Here is a 20,060-nt window from a genome sequence, read left to right as displayed (position 1 = left end):
TTTATATGACACATACAAATATTCACAGTCTGATTAGTATAGTATTAGAGAAATGACACACACAAGATTCAAATGTTATTAGGAATGCTTGAAATCAAAGTAGAGGCTGAGATATTCTTCCTTTCCACACATGAACACATGCATTTTCTATAATACAACCAATGTCCACTTGGGGGCAGTGTGGCACTACAATCACTGTTATAAAGTGTATATGGCAAACTTGTAAGCAAAGAGTTATTGAATGATATCCCAGCAGACGCAGAGCAACATTAGTATTTATTTTGAGTCGCGTCTGTGTCCACTACTCTCTGTCGCCTCAGAGAAAACATCTGTCTGCTGCTTGGTGCTGGGCAGGTAGTGAGACGGCTGCCTGCTGCTGACTGCCATGTGGCTAAACAACAACTGTAAAGTTATGGGTTGGAAAAACGACACCATAGTTCTAAAGGCACAGTTCACCCAAAAATTGTAATTCCATTCTTTATCTCCTCCCCTGATGCTGATGGAAAGTCAGGTGAAGTTTCGTCATCCACAAAACATCTCTGAAAGTCATCATCAAAACAGGGTTACAACATTCTCCTTAACTACTCCTTCGAAGTAGCCGGGGACTTGTTTTAAAATGTAGAAAACAAAAGAAAGAAAACAAAATGGCTCCAAACAGCTCGTCCAGTGTTATCCAAGTCTCTAGAAGCTTCCCAAACTTCTTTGAAAATTCTAATTTACAGTTTTTTAAGCTGAAATCTTCACTGTAGCTGCTGAGCTCAAAGATGGCATGAACTCAACCGCATGTCGAGGGTGTAATTATCATGTTTTCAACGGATCTCGGGGCTTCTGAAGGTTTGGATTATGCCGGACCAGCTGTGTGGAGCCATTTTAGTTTAGTTTTCTTTTTGTTTTAAAACAAGTCCTCCGCTACTTCAGTTGTTTAGGAGAATGAGAAAACTTCCCCTGACTTTCAGTCAGCATGGAACACCAGCAGCTAGATAGAACAGAACACCATCTTCTCTGTAGCATCCACAGATAAAGGAGAGAGAGCAGGCCACTACTGAACAAACTCTTATTTATTAATACATTACATTCAAGGCAAATGATACATCCTTACCAATACATATTCAGCAATGCAATCATTGGCTCTCTAAATAAATAGAAATTTGAAATCTTGAAGTCAGTGCACAACATTGAGAAAGAACACTTAACAGTCAACGTGTAACACAGTCTGCACACATTCTGCATTTCTGCACAGTATACACCTTCGACTAGTGCTGCTAAAACCAACATAAAAAATAGATCTCAAAATAAGTTATATATGTTCGGACTGTCTTCATAGAAATATTGGGCTTTCCGTTTGTATTTACAGCAATATAGACTTTGATGGATTTCTCAAACGACAGAAATTGCACAGTAGTCAAAGAATCCAAGATCACCATTTTCAAAAATATTTTACACACAAAGTAAACAGTCAGTCTTCAAGATGCAGTATGAAATTGCACATTGTCGTCATGCCACAGAGGGGGCTGTTTCAAGGCTTTGGTACACAATGTCCTGATTGGAAGAAAAAGCTCTGCCTGGGCCCTGGATTCCCCCGGCGACCCTCCTCCATCACCATGGCAGCAGGGTAGGGGAGGGGGAGAGGCCGTAGCGAGGTACATCCACACCACTGCCCGTTCCTGGGATCAAACTAGCGAATCAGAGAGCCGGATGACTACAGTACACTTCAGGATTGGGGAAGACTCTTGGCACTTGAATCACAGGTGCAGGTCCGTGCTGGATGACCAATCATATGCAGCCGTGTCGGACGTTTAAGGAGGCGAAGAGGGTGGAGACAAAGGGTCACACTGATGAGGGGGAGTGGAAACAGTATCAAAAATTTCCCTTTAGATACAAACATGAATATTATGCTGTCACTGTTAAGCCAAACCTAATACTGACTCACTTGAACACTAGAGAAAGTTTGGCATTAAAAGCTGCTTCTTCTCAGGTATTTTATTTTGTAAAACCTGGAAGCACACGTCTGTTAGTTGGACCAATCCAGTCCAAGCACATCTTCATTTTTTAAGGGCTGGACTTCAGGCAGGAGGAGAATTAAGTTCAACACGGACAATTGCAGCCAGTTTTCCTGACAGTGCCGCTGAATGCAGTATGAAGATCATCAGTGTTCATGGTGCCTTCAGATCAGTGAGCATGTTCGAGTCCCCATTTCAAGGTGCTGCTATTCTATAGTTCTCGTACTGTCAACCAATCACATGTGCAGACCCAAACCAACAATGAATGTAAGCTGAAAGTATTAGTAGTAGTTTGCAAAAAACATTTGCAGTTTAAATAAAAATCTTAGCGCCACAAAATTAGTCCAATTTACTCAATTACACAATTCGAGTGACATTTTAAGGCAAGTGTTTTTTTGTTTTCAGCTAATTTATATTCCACTCCACTGCTTTTATTTAAACTTTGATCAGTAGTTACTTTGAAAACTCTTTATTTTTGGATTATTCAGTGTTGATAGGTTACATGTCAGACCTAATAACCGATCAGATAATGTTGTGGGCGGCACACTGGGTTAGACCACAGAGTGGTGCATTTTTTAATTAATTTTTTCTTCAATAAATAACACAAAAACCACTTATACCAATAATCGAACAAAGGAATAATGTCAGAAGATTATAATAATTGTAATTTTATGATTTATATGTCTGTTTTTTAAATGAGGCTTAATTTATAACAAGACGTGCAGAATATTCCCTGGAATATTCCTTTTTAATTCAGGGGAAAACCTTAAACATTAGTCCTGCTGTGGCAAAAAAAAGTATAGCACCAAATGTGTATTCATCCACCTCTGAAGATAGTCCCATACAAATCCATTATTTACTTGATTCATGTTGAGTTTGTTAACAACTTCAGTGTGCAGCTGCTTGTGTAAATTACTGAGCCTCTTTAAAAAACTAAACTCTGTATTTGAGACCCGGTCTTCATATATTCAGCACTCAGTAGATCCTGGTGGGCTTGAGCTTGTTGGATGGGTGGTTTGATATTTGTATTTGGTATCTGGTATTTATGACATAACTAACAAAAATACAGAATAAACCGGCCTTATTTGTAAAAGGAATATTCACCTTTAGACAACGTAAATAGAATCAATCCGTTACTTTCTTTCAAGATTTTTCTTGATCATGTTTCATGTCTTTCATGTGCATCTGCTTCCTCTAACCGGCCTCATATCTATAACACCCATTTATTTAACCTTTCAGTGTGCTATCAGTCACTGGAATTTTTCAGCCCAATGTCCTTGAAAGTTTAGCCAACCTAGCAGAAGCTGGCAGCAGCCAGGCTTTTAGGAATACTGAGGTCAGGAGTCCAAACATTTTTGAGTAGCTACAAAATTAACTCTTTACAAAAAATGTAAAGAGAATAAGAGGAGGGGAAAAATCATTAAATATGAGTTAGTATTTGTTGATTTTACTTTTTTTGTTAAAAGTTGTGAAATCTAATGTTGTTTGATAATTCATCCCTCAAATTTAAGAACGATTTTTGCATAAAACGAGTCAGATTTTAAGATATTTACAGTCTTAAAAATATATATGTGTAAAATTTTGGTATTCCCCCGTTCACTCATTAACGCCGTCACTTCACAGCAATGGCGCCCCCTGTGGCAGCTTTGATCCTGTACTGAAATCATGGCATTACAAAATAGAGATAGAAGTTTTTCATTACAGGAACGAGAATGGCCTGTGTGCTTTTGTCTTTATGTTGTGCTCTGCTGTCACGTTCCCTCTGACTTGGAACAAGAATGAAACATGCTTTAACACTGACTAACATGCTCAGGAAAGTTGGCTGCAATTCGCGCTCTCTTCTTCAGTTTCTCAACAGTTCGGCCTCTTGTGGCACCTCCGGCCCCCACCGACTCTGGTGAGGCCTTCACAGGCACCGTGGAGGACACCATCACAAAAAGTGCAACAAAGTACCTTGGGCTGTTACTGATAAAGGCAACATTTGTGTGACAATATACTCTTCAACAAAAAGAAAAAAAGGGGGGAGGGGGTATAAACACACATGCTTGTTGTAGAAAACACTCATGAAAAGGTAGTTGGCACAGTCCATTTGGTCACTAATGAAAACTTCTTCGTGGCTAAGTCTTCTGCTCCTCTGACAGTGTTGTATGTAAATCCTGCACTCCCACACTCTGATGTCCTCCGCTGACACTGCATGGAGGAACACATCTGTCAAACACTGACAACGCTTCAGCCTTCCTGACAGGCATCCGTTATGTTCTGCCTCAGAGTCAGGAAAAGGATGACACTCTAGAGTATTGATAGAGCTAATGTTGTTTCTGTGTGTGTGTGTGTGTGTGTGTGTGTAAGTATGTGTGTGTGACTGGTTTCATGCACTCACACAAGCTCTGTACTACTGGGGAGACTTAAGAATGCGTTCACAGTGTGATCAAACTCACAAGCATGCAGACAAATCCACATGTCTGAACAGACACCATGGGCATTCCATGTGAAGGTAAATGTAAACAGATTGAGGCTGAGCTCCAGAGCCAGGCCGCCTCAGCAGAACTCCTGCACCACTCCCAGGCCTTCATTTGGGCAGGGAGGAGACCTGGACTCCCTGGACCTGCTCTGGATAGGTGGAGGCCTGGAAACACTCTGTCTCTCTGAGGGATGAGGAAGAGCTGAGGGTCCTGTATGGTTGGGCTCTTCTCTTCCTCCTCCTCCTCCTCCTCCTCCTCCTCCTCCTCCTCTTCCTCTACAGTCACTTGTTGTCCATCAGAGACTGGACTTTGTGCACAAGCTCACGAGCTATCTTCAAGATATGTTGGACGTCATGACGCTCGGCCATCTCTGTGGGTCAGACACACCGTCAGAGAAAAAGCTACAGAAATACACATATACAATCCAATTAACACGTCACATGTATTCATGTGGCCCTGTTCTAGACTACTGACCAATCAGAAGACATTTTCACCCATGTAACCATGTCAAGTTGTTTAAGTAGTGCACCCATTGGCATCTGGGTCCTAAAATGAGGTGTGGCGTGGCTGGTGCATGCTTAACTTGAGGCAGCAGAAAGCGACTGCGCCATAGACCAACAAGAGGCTGATTTGAAGTTAAAGGTGCAGTCTGTCTTCTGCTATTTAACGGGTGTATTTTCAGAAAGTAAAATGTGCCAACACAGGCGGGCTCTCAATGCACATACACTCAGCTCTAATGATGACAGTAGTTACTGTAAACTTGTGCTGTCACATTAAAGTGCAGCTCACAGCTTAACGCTTCATGTTCTTCTGAACAAAAACTCTCAGTCCTTCTCTGTGTTTGGCTCAACTGTAAGCGGTTAGCTCAGTCAGCTTGTCAGCTTGAACGAAAGTACCAACAAAACAGTGCCAACAATCCCAAATGATACATTGAAGCGACTATGTTGGTATGATGCTCAGCTTGCTACAGTGTCCTGCTTTGTCCAACTACGAGAAGTGACCACATCACACCAGTTCTTACTGGTTGGTTGTGAGAATTGTTCTAAAACCTGGACTTGTCACTAAATCTGACCTGACCTTTGCTGTTCGGGCCCCTCAGCTGTGATACTCCCTGCCAGGGGATCTAAGGCAGATTGTTTGATTTACCACACAAACATAGTTTTGTAACATCACTCAACACATTTCAACTAGTCACAACAAAGTCAATACACAAAATGCATATACGCACTATACTGAATGTGGACGCCTCTTACCATTAAAGAACTTGATAATGTCAGTGAAGTCCATGTTGTTGTCGATGATGATCTCTCTGTAAACTGTGACCAGAGCCAAGGCCAGAAACAGCACAAAGTGCTTTGATGAAATCCTGGGAGCCACCCAGATCACCTCCCACACTGCAAACACATCCTCGTACAGAAGCTCTGCGCACACACACACACACACACACACACACACACGCACGCACGCACGCACGCACGCACGCACGCACGCACGCACGCACGCACGCACACACACACACACACACACACACACATTTTTATAGTGGGCATTTTGTTAAGAGTCCCTTCTTGCTTTAAGATGACTACAAAAAAGTGTATGTGGATAATAAAAACAAATGAGTTCCCCTGGAACCCCTTCAAGGACCACTAGGGGGTCCCTGAATCCCACTTTGAGGACCATTCCTGCAACCATTACCAAAGGAAGAGGAAGAGAAACTTTCTTACGAGACATGTCACAGAGATGTTGAATCTGTAACATCATGAGCACTTGTGCTGTTCCCCTTTAAGGCAAGGAAGCATGGTTTGAGCTCTGTTCACTCCAGACTATGGAGTTGGTGACCTCATGATGATGTAAATATGTTGCTATCTAGTGACTTTCTGAGATGTTAATGAGGAAACCTTTTATTTACTCTACTAGATTTTATGTTTTCAACCTTTTAGGCTGCAGAGTTTAGCTGTTTAAACCACTTGCCTTCTGCAACCCGTCATGAGCTTAACCTTAAATTAAAATTTGCCAAAGGTTTACTTCACTCCCCTCAGTTGTGAGACCCTAACACGTGATGTCTTAACTAACCATGAGGAGTGTGTGCTGCAGTACAACAGGGACAAGAGCACCTGCCAGCTTTGATCAGTGTGATCAGCAGTCTTTTGGCCCCACAGTGGTCAAAATGACTTAATGCAGAGGTAAGTGAGAGTGAAGGACGTGTTGATCACCTCTCTTGAAGTCCAGCAGGAACCAGCGGTAACAGAAATAGAAGTGAGTGTAATCTCCATTCTGCTGCATCAGTTCGAACAGCTCTGAGTCCAGGATCTGACATCAGAGTGAGAGAACGGACAACGTCAGCGGGTTTTAATAGAAGTGACACACGCCGTCTCTTTCACACAGTAAGAGTTATCATCACCTGGATCAGTGACCTCATGTTGGCAAACTGTGTGTCCATGGCTCCGCCATTAGGGAAGTTCTGACTCATCCTCTTCATTAGCTGAGTGAAACAGCTGTACGCCAGACACTCTGTCTCACACACACACACACACACACACACACACACACACACACACACACACACGAACAAGAGGAACATAGATTCATGTTGCCAGGACAGCACTTAAACTGTTGCTTTGTCCATCACACAACCACCCATTACATTAACATTTTTTTTTTCAGCAACAGCAGCAGCAGACAGTTTAAAGGATAATCTTTCAAAAATAAAAACAGTCAACAGTCATGATTTAGCCTTTAATCAATCAATCATTCAATTGTAAGCTTCTTCAGTGGGTCGGTGTCAGTCTCAATCAGTTCCTATAGTACTAGATTTACACTGTGCTGCCGACGAGAACCAATCTGTTTATTCTGATCAATATCGCATTTCTCTAACCTTTGTTTTTGTTTTCTGTTCCCACAAGCTGCAAGCTGTGTCACTCTCTACACTCTCTATAGATTCTCCTCCTCCTCCTCCCCCTCCTCCTCCTCTTCTCTCTCCTCCTTCTCTTTCTCCTCCTTTTTCTCCTCCTCCCCTCTTCTCTCTCCTCCTCCTCCTCCCCTCCTCCTCCTCTTCTCTCTCCTCCTTCTCTTTCTCCTCCTTCTCTTTCTCCTCCTCCCCTCTTCTCTCTCCTCCTCCTCCTCCCCCTCCTCCTCCTCTTCTCTCTCCTCCTTCTCTTTCTCCTCCTTTTTCTCCTCTTCCCCTCTTTCTTTCAGGCTCCCTTCTGATGGACCACGGCCCCCTGGGACCATCTACCGTTTCCGGGCTCCAGCTGCCTTGAAACACGGACTGATCTGGATGGTCACACCCCGGGCTCTGCTGGATCATTGCTCTCCTCTGCTTAACTATCTCCTCATATCTTTCCTTCTGTAAATCTTGATCCCTCTCTCTGTCTATGACTAATGATCTTGTGTGTCCTGCCCTCTTCCAGGTCATCATGGTGGACAGGAGGTCGTCTGGCTCGGGCTCCACTTGGTGATGCCTCGTCCTGCTCGGTCGTCTCCTGGATCCACTCACTTTACATAACTTGTATCAGACTTTCTGTTGATGTAACTTGTAAACTGTGAATTGTTGCTTTTTTCTGTACACGCAACATCTATTGCATGTCTGTCCGTCCTGGAAGAGGGATCCTCCTCTGTGGCTCTTCATCAGGTTTCTTCCATTGTTTTTTTTTTTTTTACCCTGTTAAAAGGTTTTTTTTCCATCAACATGTGAAGTTTTTCCTCACTCGAATTGAGGGTCTAAGGACAGATGATGTTGTTCACTGTACAGATTGTAAAGCCCATTGAGGCAATGTGATTGGGCTATATAAAAAAAATTGATTTGATTTGATTTGATTCATCATCTCCCTCCGCGCTGATGGAAAGTCAGGTGTTTTGTCATCCAAAAAAACAATTCTGGAGCGTCACAGCAAAACACTGTTGCAGCATTCTCCTAAACAGCTAAAATACCTGGAGACTTGTTTTAAAACGCAGAAAACAACCAACAAAACATCTATTGGCTCCACACAGCAAAATCACGAGATCCTAAATTGATTTAAAAAGATGTTAATTACACTCTCGATATGCAGTCAAGCTTGTCCACCTGCTGCAGACAAGGTGCAAGCTCACACTTTTAGCCTAACAGCTACAGTGAGGATTTAAAACCTATTTGTAATCTCAGGGCTTCCAGAGACTTGGATTACAACAGATGAGCTATATGGAGCTATCTTATGTTTGTTCTTGTTTACTTTAGTATTTTGTTTTACGTTTTAGAACCCAAGAAGTCCCAAGCTACTTCAGCTGTTTTGGCTTAGAATCTCCAGAACTGTTTAGTGGACTATGACTGTTCACTTTAGATTACCTGACCTATATACACATGAGACAGTCCTCCCTGTGTGTGATGTTTGATTCTTGTGTAACTAAGCTTCACAGTCTTACATAAAACCGCACATGGCTGCTGTTACATTTGTAACGCAAGGGTGAAGTTGATTTATTATTTCTTTTATTAAATGAGGCACATTAGCTTCAATTCTGTAATGACTACTGGAGCTATTTTTTGTCTGTGCCATTTGCAATAATTAAAGTCAGGAGATAACCGCTGTGTGATGACTCTGTCTTCTCACCATCATCCAGTATGACCATGAGTGGAGCGAGCAGGTCACACATGCCTTGAACGTAGCCCATCTCTAAGTGCTCCCACACGTAGCTGCAGACAAGAAGGACACAAACGACAAAGAGATTTATTGTACATGTTAGTCCGTGTGTGGGGGCGCCTGTGTGTACATTTGCTCAAGTGCCAATATCGAGGGCAAATTTTAAATTATGGGACCGTTTTCTACTTAGTACTTTTACTCCTACTCCTACACAACATTTTATTAAAAAATATTAAACCTTTGACTCCACTCTATCTTTCTGACAGATATAGTTATTTGTTATTTTGGTTATTTCAGATAAAAACTTGCCATCTGGTGAACAGAGGACCAATATTAACTCCCTTTTAGCTTGATTCAACTGATGGGACAAACACCTGACTCTGCTGAACGTCCATGTGCTAGTTGCTAACTCTGTCTGCCAGCTGGTTGGTGCTGAGCAGAATGTTCAATGTGCATAAGATGTACGCTAACAGAGCTAACTAACCGCTAACAGTCAATCACTTCATAGACACCGTCTGAAACACAAACACTGTTGAAGGAAGATGTCAGAAGACTACAATCAAGAAATGGATCTGCCAACAACTGGGGCATCCTCAGGTACTAAGGCGTTGCATCGGCTGCTGCGCATGGGTACAAAGGCTTTGCAAATGGAACATCAACAGGTGATGGCAGCAGCAGGGACAAGGAAGACAAGGAGCTCCCCACACAGCCAGAAACTGATCCTCATGCTGACAACAAGTGCAAGCCCTTATATACTCCCAGAACCACATTGCTCCCCTAAAGAGGAGAGCAGTCTTAAAAAGCCTGCTGGAGATAGCAGAATATGATCTTGATCAGGAAAAACAAAGGAGAATGATGGCAGAGAGTAACAACGACATCATCAAGAAAAGACTCCAGGAGAAAGAGAAGGAACTGGAGGCGGAGTGGAGTTTGAGCATCAGCTATGAAAAGGAAGTGCAGAAGCTCAAAGAACAAATTCAAAGTTTGATTCTGTGCTCCACATCTCCTCCATCTGAACCTCTGGATAACTCTGCTGACATTGACAAAACCAACACGGAGCTCATCAAGGACTGGAGAGAGCAGCATGGAGTTACAGCAGCACAAATCAGTCAGCTTAAGGTTATCAATCTTCACGCTGAAGAGAGAACTGGTAGAAACCAGGGGTCAGCTTATGGACAGAGTCTTCAAGGATATGAACATCTGTCAAGAACTGAAAGGGGAAACACAAGAACAGGTTGGGGACCTGCCACAAGAGGTCTTGGAAAAACCAGAACTGATTGAGGAAATGCCGAAAGAGGTCCTGGAAACACCACAGACGGTTGAAGACACACGAGTTAAGGCAAAATACACAAAAGTCTTCTCTGTGGAGGCAATTCAAAACGGTTGCACTCCAAAACACCACAGCAAGTACAAGCAACAGCAGTGAGAACATCAACATACACGGACAGAGACACCACCAGGCTGGAACATCAGGCCTGAGGGCAGCACAGTCGTTCAGTAGACTTGCATGTTCTACATCGTGTATGAATAGGTTTATCTCTGGTGCTCTGGTTTCCCCATCAACAATAAATTAAAAAAACTAAACAAGAAATCCTTTTCTGAAAAGTTTTTTACTGTAAGGCACCGTGCAGTTTTCATACCGTCGTCTTGTTAGTAGGGAAATAATAAACAAGTAAAGTAATAAATACCAATACTGTGATGAAAGGGTTTATGTTCCTCCACAAATACAAATTGCAGGTTTATATGAATTATTAGTCCAATGTTGCACTATTTACAACTCTGTGAGCTTTAGACTTGTGTCACTATAAAGCACAGATTCTCTGTCTGTCTTCCTGTCTGTCTGTGGTTTGAACATGAGCTAGCAGCTATGAGCCAGGCTGAAGTATAGGCGAGTCAGCTAATTTCAGCTTTCATGTAACCGTTTTCATAACCCAATCAGTGTGTGGAGTGTAAATTAGTTTAGTTGAGCAGTTCTCAGTACAACTGACAAATAATCAATACCACAGGCAAAGCAATCAAACAGGCACATTTAACGGGCACTGCACTAGTTCTGTTATAAATGAAGCACTGTGGTGCTACAGAGATGAGACACCTTACAAATCACATTCGCCACATACCTGCACATGATGTTGCGTAGCTTCTCCAGGTTGGCTGTGGTGAAGTAATAATAATTACGGTCGCAGCGCTGCACGTCTTTGTCTATCCTGTGCAAGTTGAGGGCGACTGTGTCCAACAGCTCGATCTGCACAGAAAAAACCTTGCTGTCAACATTTGTGAGTGACAACGTGTAGATCATAGCTCAGTCAGATTCAATGAACACACATCTTGCCGTACTGTACATACCGTATATGAGGAGAGTGAAGGTGATATTCCCTCTGCAGCCGCTCCATTGGTCACCAGTTTGTCCAGCTGACTGCAAAGCCTGTCTTCAGTCAGAGAGTCCTGTCGCCCCCCAAGCACACCCGGAGTGCTGCCCTCCTCCCCAACCCCCCCTTCCTCCTCCGTACTCTGACCATCGTCTATGCTGGACAGGATCTGGGAATGAGCAGAGGTCACTGAGTAGTTTCTGGAGGAGGGGAGACCCGAGTCGGGGGAGTCAAACTCCACCAGAGGGCGCTCCTCTGGGGGCAGGGCTGCAGGGGGAACCAGGGTGGTCATGGTGGGGGTACTGTCCTCTCCACTGGGGGTCTCCTGGCTCCCCGCGTCTGGCTCATCCACAGACATAAACACCTGAAGAAGGATGGAACTTTAGAAGTGATAGAGGAGGGACAGTGCTGGCAATGACGCAGGGTGGGACCATAAATCAGATGGTTTATGATTTCGCCAGGGTTGCTGATGCTAATTCCCACACTTTTTGAAATCACACACACCCTGTTTATAAATTAAATGACAGTGTAATTTCTCAATCATATTTGTAAGATTTCCACATTAAAATGTCTACAGACAATAGACCTACTGTATATTCTATATTTTGTATAACATCAGGGGTCTCAAACTGTTGGCCCCTGGACCCCCTGCAGCACACTTCAGACATCTGTCTTGTAGCATTCATTGCTGGACTATTCATTTATCAAAAAGCAAAAAGACAATTGTGGCCAAGTAATGAAGAGTAAAGAGTTTGATGCCCTGACTTACATTAACTCTAGTTTTTAATAGCCATACCTATTCCCACACTGCTCTGTCTGCGCTAGACACACTCATTCTGCTATAGGTTAAAAAAAACCTCTGTCTTGTTCATATTTCCTTAAACCAATCGCAGTTGTCATCTGCAGCGCTAACCCAAGGATGCAGCGATGGTTTCCTGCAAAATAATGTCCGATAAGCCTTGTTGTGTGTGTGTGTGTGTGTGTGTGTGTGTGTGTGTGTGTGTGTGTGTGGGTAAGTTGGTAGGTTTGTTTAAGTTGCCACAAAATTAGTGTTTGGGGTAACTTTAGTATATGTCACTAGCTCAGAGGTGACTTTCTCGATGGATGACAATAAGTGGCCTGTATTAGTTACTTTTTACTGTATTTGCAAAATTTGAAATGTTTGCCGTCAATTTGTTACATTCTTAAATACATTTGTTGTAAACGGTGAAATCAGTCGAGACAGTGGGTTCAGCAACCAGCTGCTGGGAGGTCTACACACTTCAGACACAAAATGTGTTACTTTTCTCCTCGTGCAATGACTTTAAAATCACATTATTTGTTAAGGGAGTCCAGAATATTGTCGTTACTATTGACTATTGCTGCCCCCTTCTTGCAACGATTGTATCAAGTAGTTCACAACATGAATTTAATCTTAATTATGAAAAGGTATCACAGAGCACACCCCAGGGAGAGAGACTGATGTGGTCATTGTCACTGTCATTCACAAAAGAATATGGTGCGTAGTTCCTCTGGAGAACATGCTACTTTTAACCAATTCATATCATTAATGTAAAAAATAAATGACTATTTTTGATTAAAATGTATAAGTGACCCCCACAGATCTGTGATTTTACTGCTTTCATGGGAGCTCAGCTCACATTGGCTCTTATGCAACCTGAATCTCCTGCACTCTACCCTCTCTAGTTTCTATAACTTCTGGGGAAACACGAGAAACACCAGATGACTAATAAGAATGTGTGAGAAAACAAAGAAAACTAGTTAGTTAGCAACTCTGTTAAGCATTGTTTGTGTTGCTCATCACAGAGAGATTTTCATCAACAAATCCTGCACTACTTCACGACATCATCACACTACAATTCTTTGGAATTGTTTTGAGAGGCTGGCAGAAATGACAGTGTGTGTTTAACAAAGCTCCTGCTGGGCCACAGAAGACCTTATTTAACATCTTATTATACATCAAGTAGCTCCAACCAATCAAGCTGATTGGTCAACTAGACATTTAGAGCGTTCAGCATCCCTCGTCAGCTGTGGCGGTGAGCAGGCTGCATGGCGCTTCTAGTGTAATAATACATGTGAGGTTTACAGATGCAGAAGCTGAATCTATCTGTGGAAAAAACAAATCAGCAGGTGTCTTAGTTGTAACAAGTGTTCACCAGTGCAGAATTTATTTCGTTTGGTAATATGTATGATTGTATGTATGAACTGATGATGGGTGTAAGATTGTGAAGTTGTCCTGAAGGAGAACGGGTTATCGGTTGGTTATCGTCCATGTGAACAAGCTCAGATACAACAAACATTAAGCAAATATCAGCACGTGTGATCATGTCTAAACAATGCTATTTAAAACATTTGGGTTAGGTTGATTATATCAGTCTGAGTTTCAGTCAGGCTCAGTTCAATACACCATAACAAGTACTCTCTGTATTATTAAGTCTAATAAGAAGTCAGATGCTTGTTGGGTGGATGTCATATTGTCATGGGTTTCTTCACCTTGTTGCTGAGTGTGGAGTCTCTGTGCACGAGTCGCAGCACGTGGCTGTCGATGCTGCTGCCTGATGAGAGCTTGGCAAAGATGGCCGACTGCATCTCCTTCTCCCTCTGCCTGACAATCACCTCGCAGGCCTTCCACTCCCGCATCACCTGCTGGTAGCGCTCACTGATCTTCGCATCAATCTTTACAGGAAAGAAACGACAATCAAACATTGTTTTTTAAAATTAAGTGAAAACTTAAATGTGTGTGTGTGCTGTACCTGATTCATGTCCTTTTTGCCCATGCCGAACTTGTAGTGTCCCAGCAGGAAAGGCCAAACTTCCTTCCTGATGTCGTGCTGCACCCCACCATAATAAACCAACCTCAGCAGCTCCAGCTCCTTATAGTTCTATACACACACACACACACACACACACACACACACACACAGAGGAAGGTTAAGAATTATATATAAACCAAAAGAGGAAGAAAGATGACAGGAAGAAGCAGCCTGGTGTGAGTGGGGAGAGGAGAACGAGGAAGAGGAAGCGCATCAATAATGGAAGCAGAGAAAGAGTGATTGCAATCCATACAGAGGAAGACGTAGATGAGTGCAGAAGATAAAGGACACAGATATGAATAGAGTGTAAATTAGTAATGATGACTTTGTCAGAGTTGATGAATGATTACAGTGGCTGCTTTAATAGCTATGATGGTATCACACAGCACTCTGTAATGAGACTTCATTTCACTGAAACTCATTAAATTTTCATTAGAGCGTGGAGAGGGGTGGAGAGGGGTGGAGACTGCTGGAGTGGTACACCATCCCTGACTTACAATTCATATACAGCTAAAAGATGTTAGACTATATGTGAGGGGATGATGGAATAATAGAAAAACAGAAGTTTTATGAAGTAAAAAAAACTAACTTTTATAAAGTTTAAACACAATTAAAAGTGTGAACTTTGAAATTCAGGGTAACAACAACTAATACATATAGATGATGAACACAGCACGGTGAGGCCTCACAGTGCTCCAAAACAGTGGTGAGGAGTTTGGGTGCTTTGGCATTTCCATTCTATGCTACATTCTGTTTTTATTGCACTGCATTTTAAAAGGGAAATGTTGCATTTTCACGCCACTGAAACTCAATGATAAAGCTCTCATTGTTATATGTCCTTCGTTGTAAAGCAACTGGCTGTTGCTGTGGCTGATTTAAACAGGTGACAATTACAGTTTCATTTTCTAAAAGGAGACTTTCTTAAAAGGCTTAAAAGTTTAAGCAAAAGTACTAAAACATGGATAAAGTCACATTTGGTGCTCTAGTGAGTATTTGGGGCAGCAGGACGGTGTGTGTTGGACTGAGTCAGTGGTGGAACGAACTCCCGACCAATGTCAGGATAGCAGAGTCACTTGCCATTTTCCTCAAAAGACTCAACACTCACTTGTTCAGATTACCCCTCGACCCCGCATCGCATGACTCCAAAAGTGTTTTAACGTGTGTGGTATAGGCTCATCTACAGAGAGTTACTACACAGCTGCTGTGTATGCTTGTATTGTGGTTTAACACACCACAGGTCATGGGACCAGGGGCACGGCAGGGTGTCGACACTGACTCCTCATGGTTTTGCCATGTAGTGATGAAGACATCCCTCTGCCTTCACTGAACATCATCTCTGGGAAAATGTCTCTGGGATTTTTTCTGTTTTGATCACACATAAACTAGCCACCTGAAGCTGTTGTGCTCCTTATATAGCACATGCTTCTTTCATATCTGTTAAGACCTTCTCTTGTGCTGCTGAGATTGCACTATGATGTCAAAGATAGACAGAAATATTTGCTCCTTGTAATTCTTATAAAAACATTCCTCACAGGTTGCATCAGTTTATCTCAATACTATAAAGTACTGAGGTAAATAAGACTTGCACGGCATAAGATGACCATGACATATCTATATGGCTTAATCAATACCACTGACTCAGTGATGACTTGGCAGTCTGCTGTGATTTACAGCTGTTAACTGGTGGAGGCTTGTCAGATGGTGCAGGAAGAAGATTAAGACTCCTGTTATGTTGCTATAATTCCTGCTGCTTGTTGGCCTGCATTTCATTTCTCTCACAGCCTCACTTGTTAGCTGCTGTACAAACTTCTCTGCTCTCTACCCACCTTGCAGTCTTTCTGGTACTTGCTCCACACCTCTTTGCTGAGGCCTCCGGATGCCTCGCAGGGTCTGTCTGGAGGGACGATGTTGTGGTTGACCAGAGCTGACAGGTGAGTCCGCACAGTGGACAGGTGTCGACAGTAGGCCAGCCCTGACAAGACAGGTGTGACACGGACAGACACACACAGCTGAGACCAAGCCTCCATTTAGTCAAGTCAATTTTTACAGATTTGTCTCAGAGACTTTCCAGTGTTTACAACATACAACTCCCTATGTCCCCTATAAAGAAAAACAACCTATACAGCTTAAGAGTTTGAGTGAGAAACCACACAAAGGCTCTTTTGCGAGGCATTAACATTATATACAATATGAAACTGATAAAGGAAAACATGTTTCAGTGATGAATGGAAATGAAAAAAACAAAACCAGTGTGTGCACCATCTATGGCCATGAGTGACTAATAATAATTCATCAAAATGTAAATGTCTCCCAAAAATGGTTTGAAACTGTTAAATGTGATAAACCACCTGAATGCCGGTGGTCATGTGACACACATTCACAGTTCACAAATGATGAATGAAATGCAACGAAAAAATTCTTAGTTATGTTTTATACTAATCTAAAACTGCTGAACTGAAGCTGTATATCAATAAACTGACTACATTATTGCTGTTATAAAAAGCTGTTGCTGTTATTTAAACCGGCTGTCCTTTAGTAACAATATTTGAATAACACTCAATGCAGCGTGTTACCCATCAATCTATTACAGTCTTTAGTACATGTCTGACTTATTTAGTGGGATACTTCATTAGAGTTATAAGGCCACTACTTTGTCAAGCAGCACTTGACAGGCTGATTTTTCTGACTAAGCAAACTAAATAATCAAACTCTCTTTGTTTACATGACCAAATAAACTGAATAAACAAACTGACCTTAAAGGAAAACACATTTCCATGCAGTTTTACTTTGTTTGTATGTGGCGGACCCTGCCACCTTTCTAGCTTCACACAGTGTTCTGGGACATTATTTTCCTCTGAGAACAGCTTGTTTATTCACTTATGGGAAATATACATAATTATGAGTTTGTATCATGACATCATCAATATTATAAATATTAAAATTCTAAGTTTGAATGTATTTCCTAAAACTACATAGTACTCCTTTAATCACTTGAATTGGTTTTAACAATCTAAAGAGAGAATATGAGTTGCTGTTATCTCTATAATAGACTATAATGTTTATAATTACATTAAAAAAGTTGATTCCCACATAGTTTCAGCATGAATTATTTCTTGCATATTGTTAGGCTAACTTGAATTATACTATAAAGTTTGTGTCTGCATAAAAATGTCCCCATGCTACACACCAACTACAACTGGTATAAGTAGAAGTAATGTGTTGTATTACACAATTAATGTCACAATCCCAACATTCACAAAACAGCTGGAGCTGTGCAGAGGTAACGTGACGGACTTACATCCATAAAAGGCTCTGGAGACTATCTGCCTCTTCATGTTCTGGCAGAGCATCTTCAGAGGAACACTGGTGGAAAAAAAGAAGTCATCCATGACCACCAAGCCGCCCTCTGGTTTGTAGAGGTGTCTTTTTTTATATAGAGTTTTTGCTTTAGCTGTAGCTTAAGCAAAAACTTCAGTGCCTCAATGTGTTTTTCCTACTGGACAGACAGACTAGATGCTGCCTGCATGGAATCTCAGACTGCTTTCAATTACTATCTTAAAACGCAATGACGATTATTATTAAAACATTGCAGCAATAGTCACGAAGACAGGAATAAAATACAAATTGGTGTTTTGGGTTGTATTTGACTGACAGGAAGTTTCGATTCTCTCAGAAAAGATTCAGTGCTTCATAAAATCAAATGACATACGTGTGAATGTCTGACGGCTCATGGACGCAGGTACAGCCTGCCGGGTAGTCGAACGACACGTTGCTACCGGCCGTGGAGCAAGACTGGCACAGCGACTCGTGAGTGGTTACTTCAGCTTGTTGCCACGACGACGGGCTGCCTCCAAAACCCTGCATCTCCAACATCTCCCCGTGATCTAAACCAGAGAGAGTGGAAGTGAGAAGACAGAGAGAGGTCTCAGTGCTCTGAGACAAAATAGACACTGCTGTTTTTGCCTGCTACACTCTTTGTTTTTTGTTTTGTCTTTAACTCAGCTTCACACTGGCTATATTCTAGGCCTTACATATTATGACATAGGTCCCTCAGCTCAACCATAAATACATCTTTCCATGTATTGTTCTTTGTTATTCATGACATCAAGAGATGAGTAGATGGATGGGAATTTTACACTCATGTTACATGTGAGAGCTGGAAAAACAAGCGTAGAGAGGAAACCAAAAGTGGAGGGGGACGGTTTAGGAAGCAGGAACGGTGCTGTGGGAGAGACAGGAAGGGAGGATGCAGAGAAGCCATGCTGGTTCAGTTCATTCACAGGGAGGCAGAGGAGACAGCAGAGCTCAGGGACGCTCCAGACAAACAGGAGAGAGGAGGAATTAGAAGAGGACAAGAGAGGAAGTAAAGGATTGATAGAAGAGGAGAAGGCAAGGACGAGGCAAATGCTCAGGCCATGCAGGATGCATAAAGCCAGAACAAGACGAGAGACATCAAAATAAATTATCTCAAACAACAGAAAGAAATGGACACCAGTAAAAGGGTACACAAAGGGGAGGAAAAATCATAAAAACTTCAACATTAAATAAATGCTCTTCACCTTAATTCTTCAGGTTGGAGCTGATGACCTGTCATAAATATGAAGCTGCGCTCTGGTTGTTCAATAACCCCAAAAAACAAATAATAATAAGAACGAAAAAAGCGAACAGAAAAAATGCTGGAGTGAGAGCCACATTTGGCCTCCCCCTCTTTACTTTAGGACTAGACGTGATCAACAACTGTTTTTGGGATCAGTAATGCAACCCTGCTCACACAAGGACTCCACGTCTCTACTACTGCGGAACCCCACAGGACCGTAATGAGAGGGGTGGAGGAGGGGGCACGGGGAGGGGGAGGGGGGTGGCGGGGTTAGTGAAGAATTACAGTGAACAGCATCGCAGCAAACGACTGCACAAACAGAGGAGAAACAATCGAGGAAGTCAAAGAAGAGGGAGAGAGAAATCAAAACGAACAGAGGAGGAGACTGTGAGAGAGGTTTTTCCATCACAAATACGCGGAAACACATAATTGTTCTCAAAAAAACAATGAAACGGGTGCATATCTCCCATGCAAAAATTGTCAAGCATGTTGCAAGTGAGAAATGAAAGGACAAAAAGTAGGAAACAGAATTAAGTCAAATCAAAAAAGTGCAAAAAACTAAGCAAATTATCAAAAGCTTGTCTTGGCCACAACAGTGGAAACCCAACAGTGCTGAGGCATGCTTCGAAAGCTATAACCCTTTCATGACTCTAAGGCAGTCGACACTGTGAATCCCAGAATGCAAAGCAGCCAGAAAGGCCTTGACCTAGACAAGGAGACCTGGGGAAGTTCGAATCTGTTTACAGTAATGAAACCAAATGACAGATGTGTCTAGCCACTGTCTTTGACAGCAGTCTCATTATATAAGTCTGTTCAATTGATATTGTGTGTTTCTAGAGTGTGTTTCACAGACTTGCATAAGGATCCCTGCCAGGAAACTGGATTAAAGTGTGTCTGAGTGGTGGGAGGAAAAGGAAGCAACAGAGAGAGAGAGAGAGAGAGAGTGAAATTAAGCAGGAAGGGCGTAGGGGGAGTCTGCCAGCGGCTGCTGTGGCATTAACTGAGTGTCTGACGATATCTGGGACAGAGACATTTTCTAAACATGTTATTGTGTCAGATAAGAATGACCAGGGGCTTTCAACTTCCAGCTGTCATTTATGTGACAACAAAAGGACAAACATAATGTAGAAAACATTTTTTTATTGTCTTGAGTAATGGAATGGTTGGATTAGGTTATCAATGGCTGAGACTGTTTGGTTTGGCTCCGGA

General features: G+C 42.3%; 1 protein-coding gene across 4 annotated transcripts in view; it reads right to left on the bottom strand.

Annotated features, from left to right (window-relative positions):
- Positions 1–1,040: 1,040 nt before the first annotated feature.
- The window catches only part of sgsm2 (small G protein signaling modulator 2), a 108,298-nt gene continuing 89,278 nt past the window's right edge, over positions 1,041–20,060 (bottom strand). For 3 of the 4 annotated variants that reach the window (XM_030393682.1, XM_030393692.1, XM_030393701.1), the window contains 12 exons: positions 17,964–18,138; positions 17,553–17,617; positions 16,081–16,226; positions 14,195–14,323; positions 13,935–14,117; positions 11,419–11,805; positions 11,193–11,317; positions 9,046–9,128; positions 6,864–6,973; positions 6,676–6,772; positions 5,716–5,883; positions 1,041–4,832 (listed from right to left, as the gene is read on the bottom strand). In XM_030393682.1, coding sequence (XP_030249542.1) covers positions 4,744–4,832; positions 5,716–5,883; positions 6,676–6,772; positions 6,864–6,973; positions 9,046–9,128; positions 11,193–11,317; positions 11,419–11,805; positions 13,935–14,117; positions 14,195–14,323; positions 16,081–16,226; positions 17,553–17,617; positions 17,964–18,138 — 1,757 coding nt within the window. In that variant the 3' untranslated portion in view covers positions 1,041–4,743. The remainder of the gene's footprint in view (positions 4,833–5,715; positions 5,884–6,675; positions 6,773–6,863; positions 6,974–9,045; positions 9,129–11,192; positions 11,318–11,418; positions 11,806–13,934; positions 14,118–14,194; positions 14,324–16,080; positions 16,227–17,552; positions 17,618–17,963; positions 18,139–20,060) is intronic. The other variant, XR_003981164.1, reaches the window with a different exon arrangement.

The sequence above is a fragment of the Sparus aurata genome, chromosome 2, assembly GCF_900880675.1.
Source record: "Sparus aurata chromosome 2, fSpaAur1.1, whole genome shotgun sequence".
Lineage (NCBI taxonomy): Eukaryota > Metazoa > Chordata > Actinopteri > Spariformes > Sparidae > Sparus > Sparus aurata.
The sequence above is the reverse complement of the archived record's forward strand: the minus strand, read 5'-3'. Positions and strand labels throughout refer to the sequence as shown.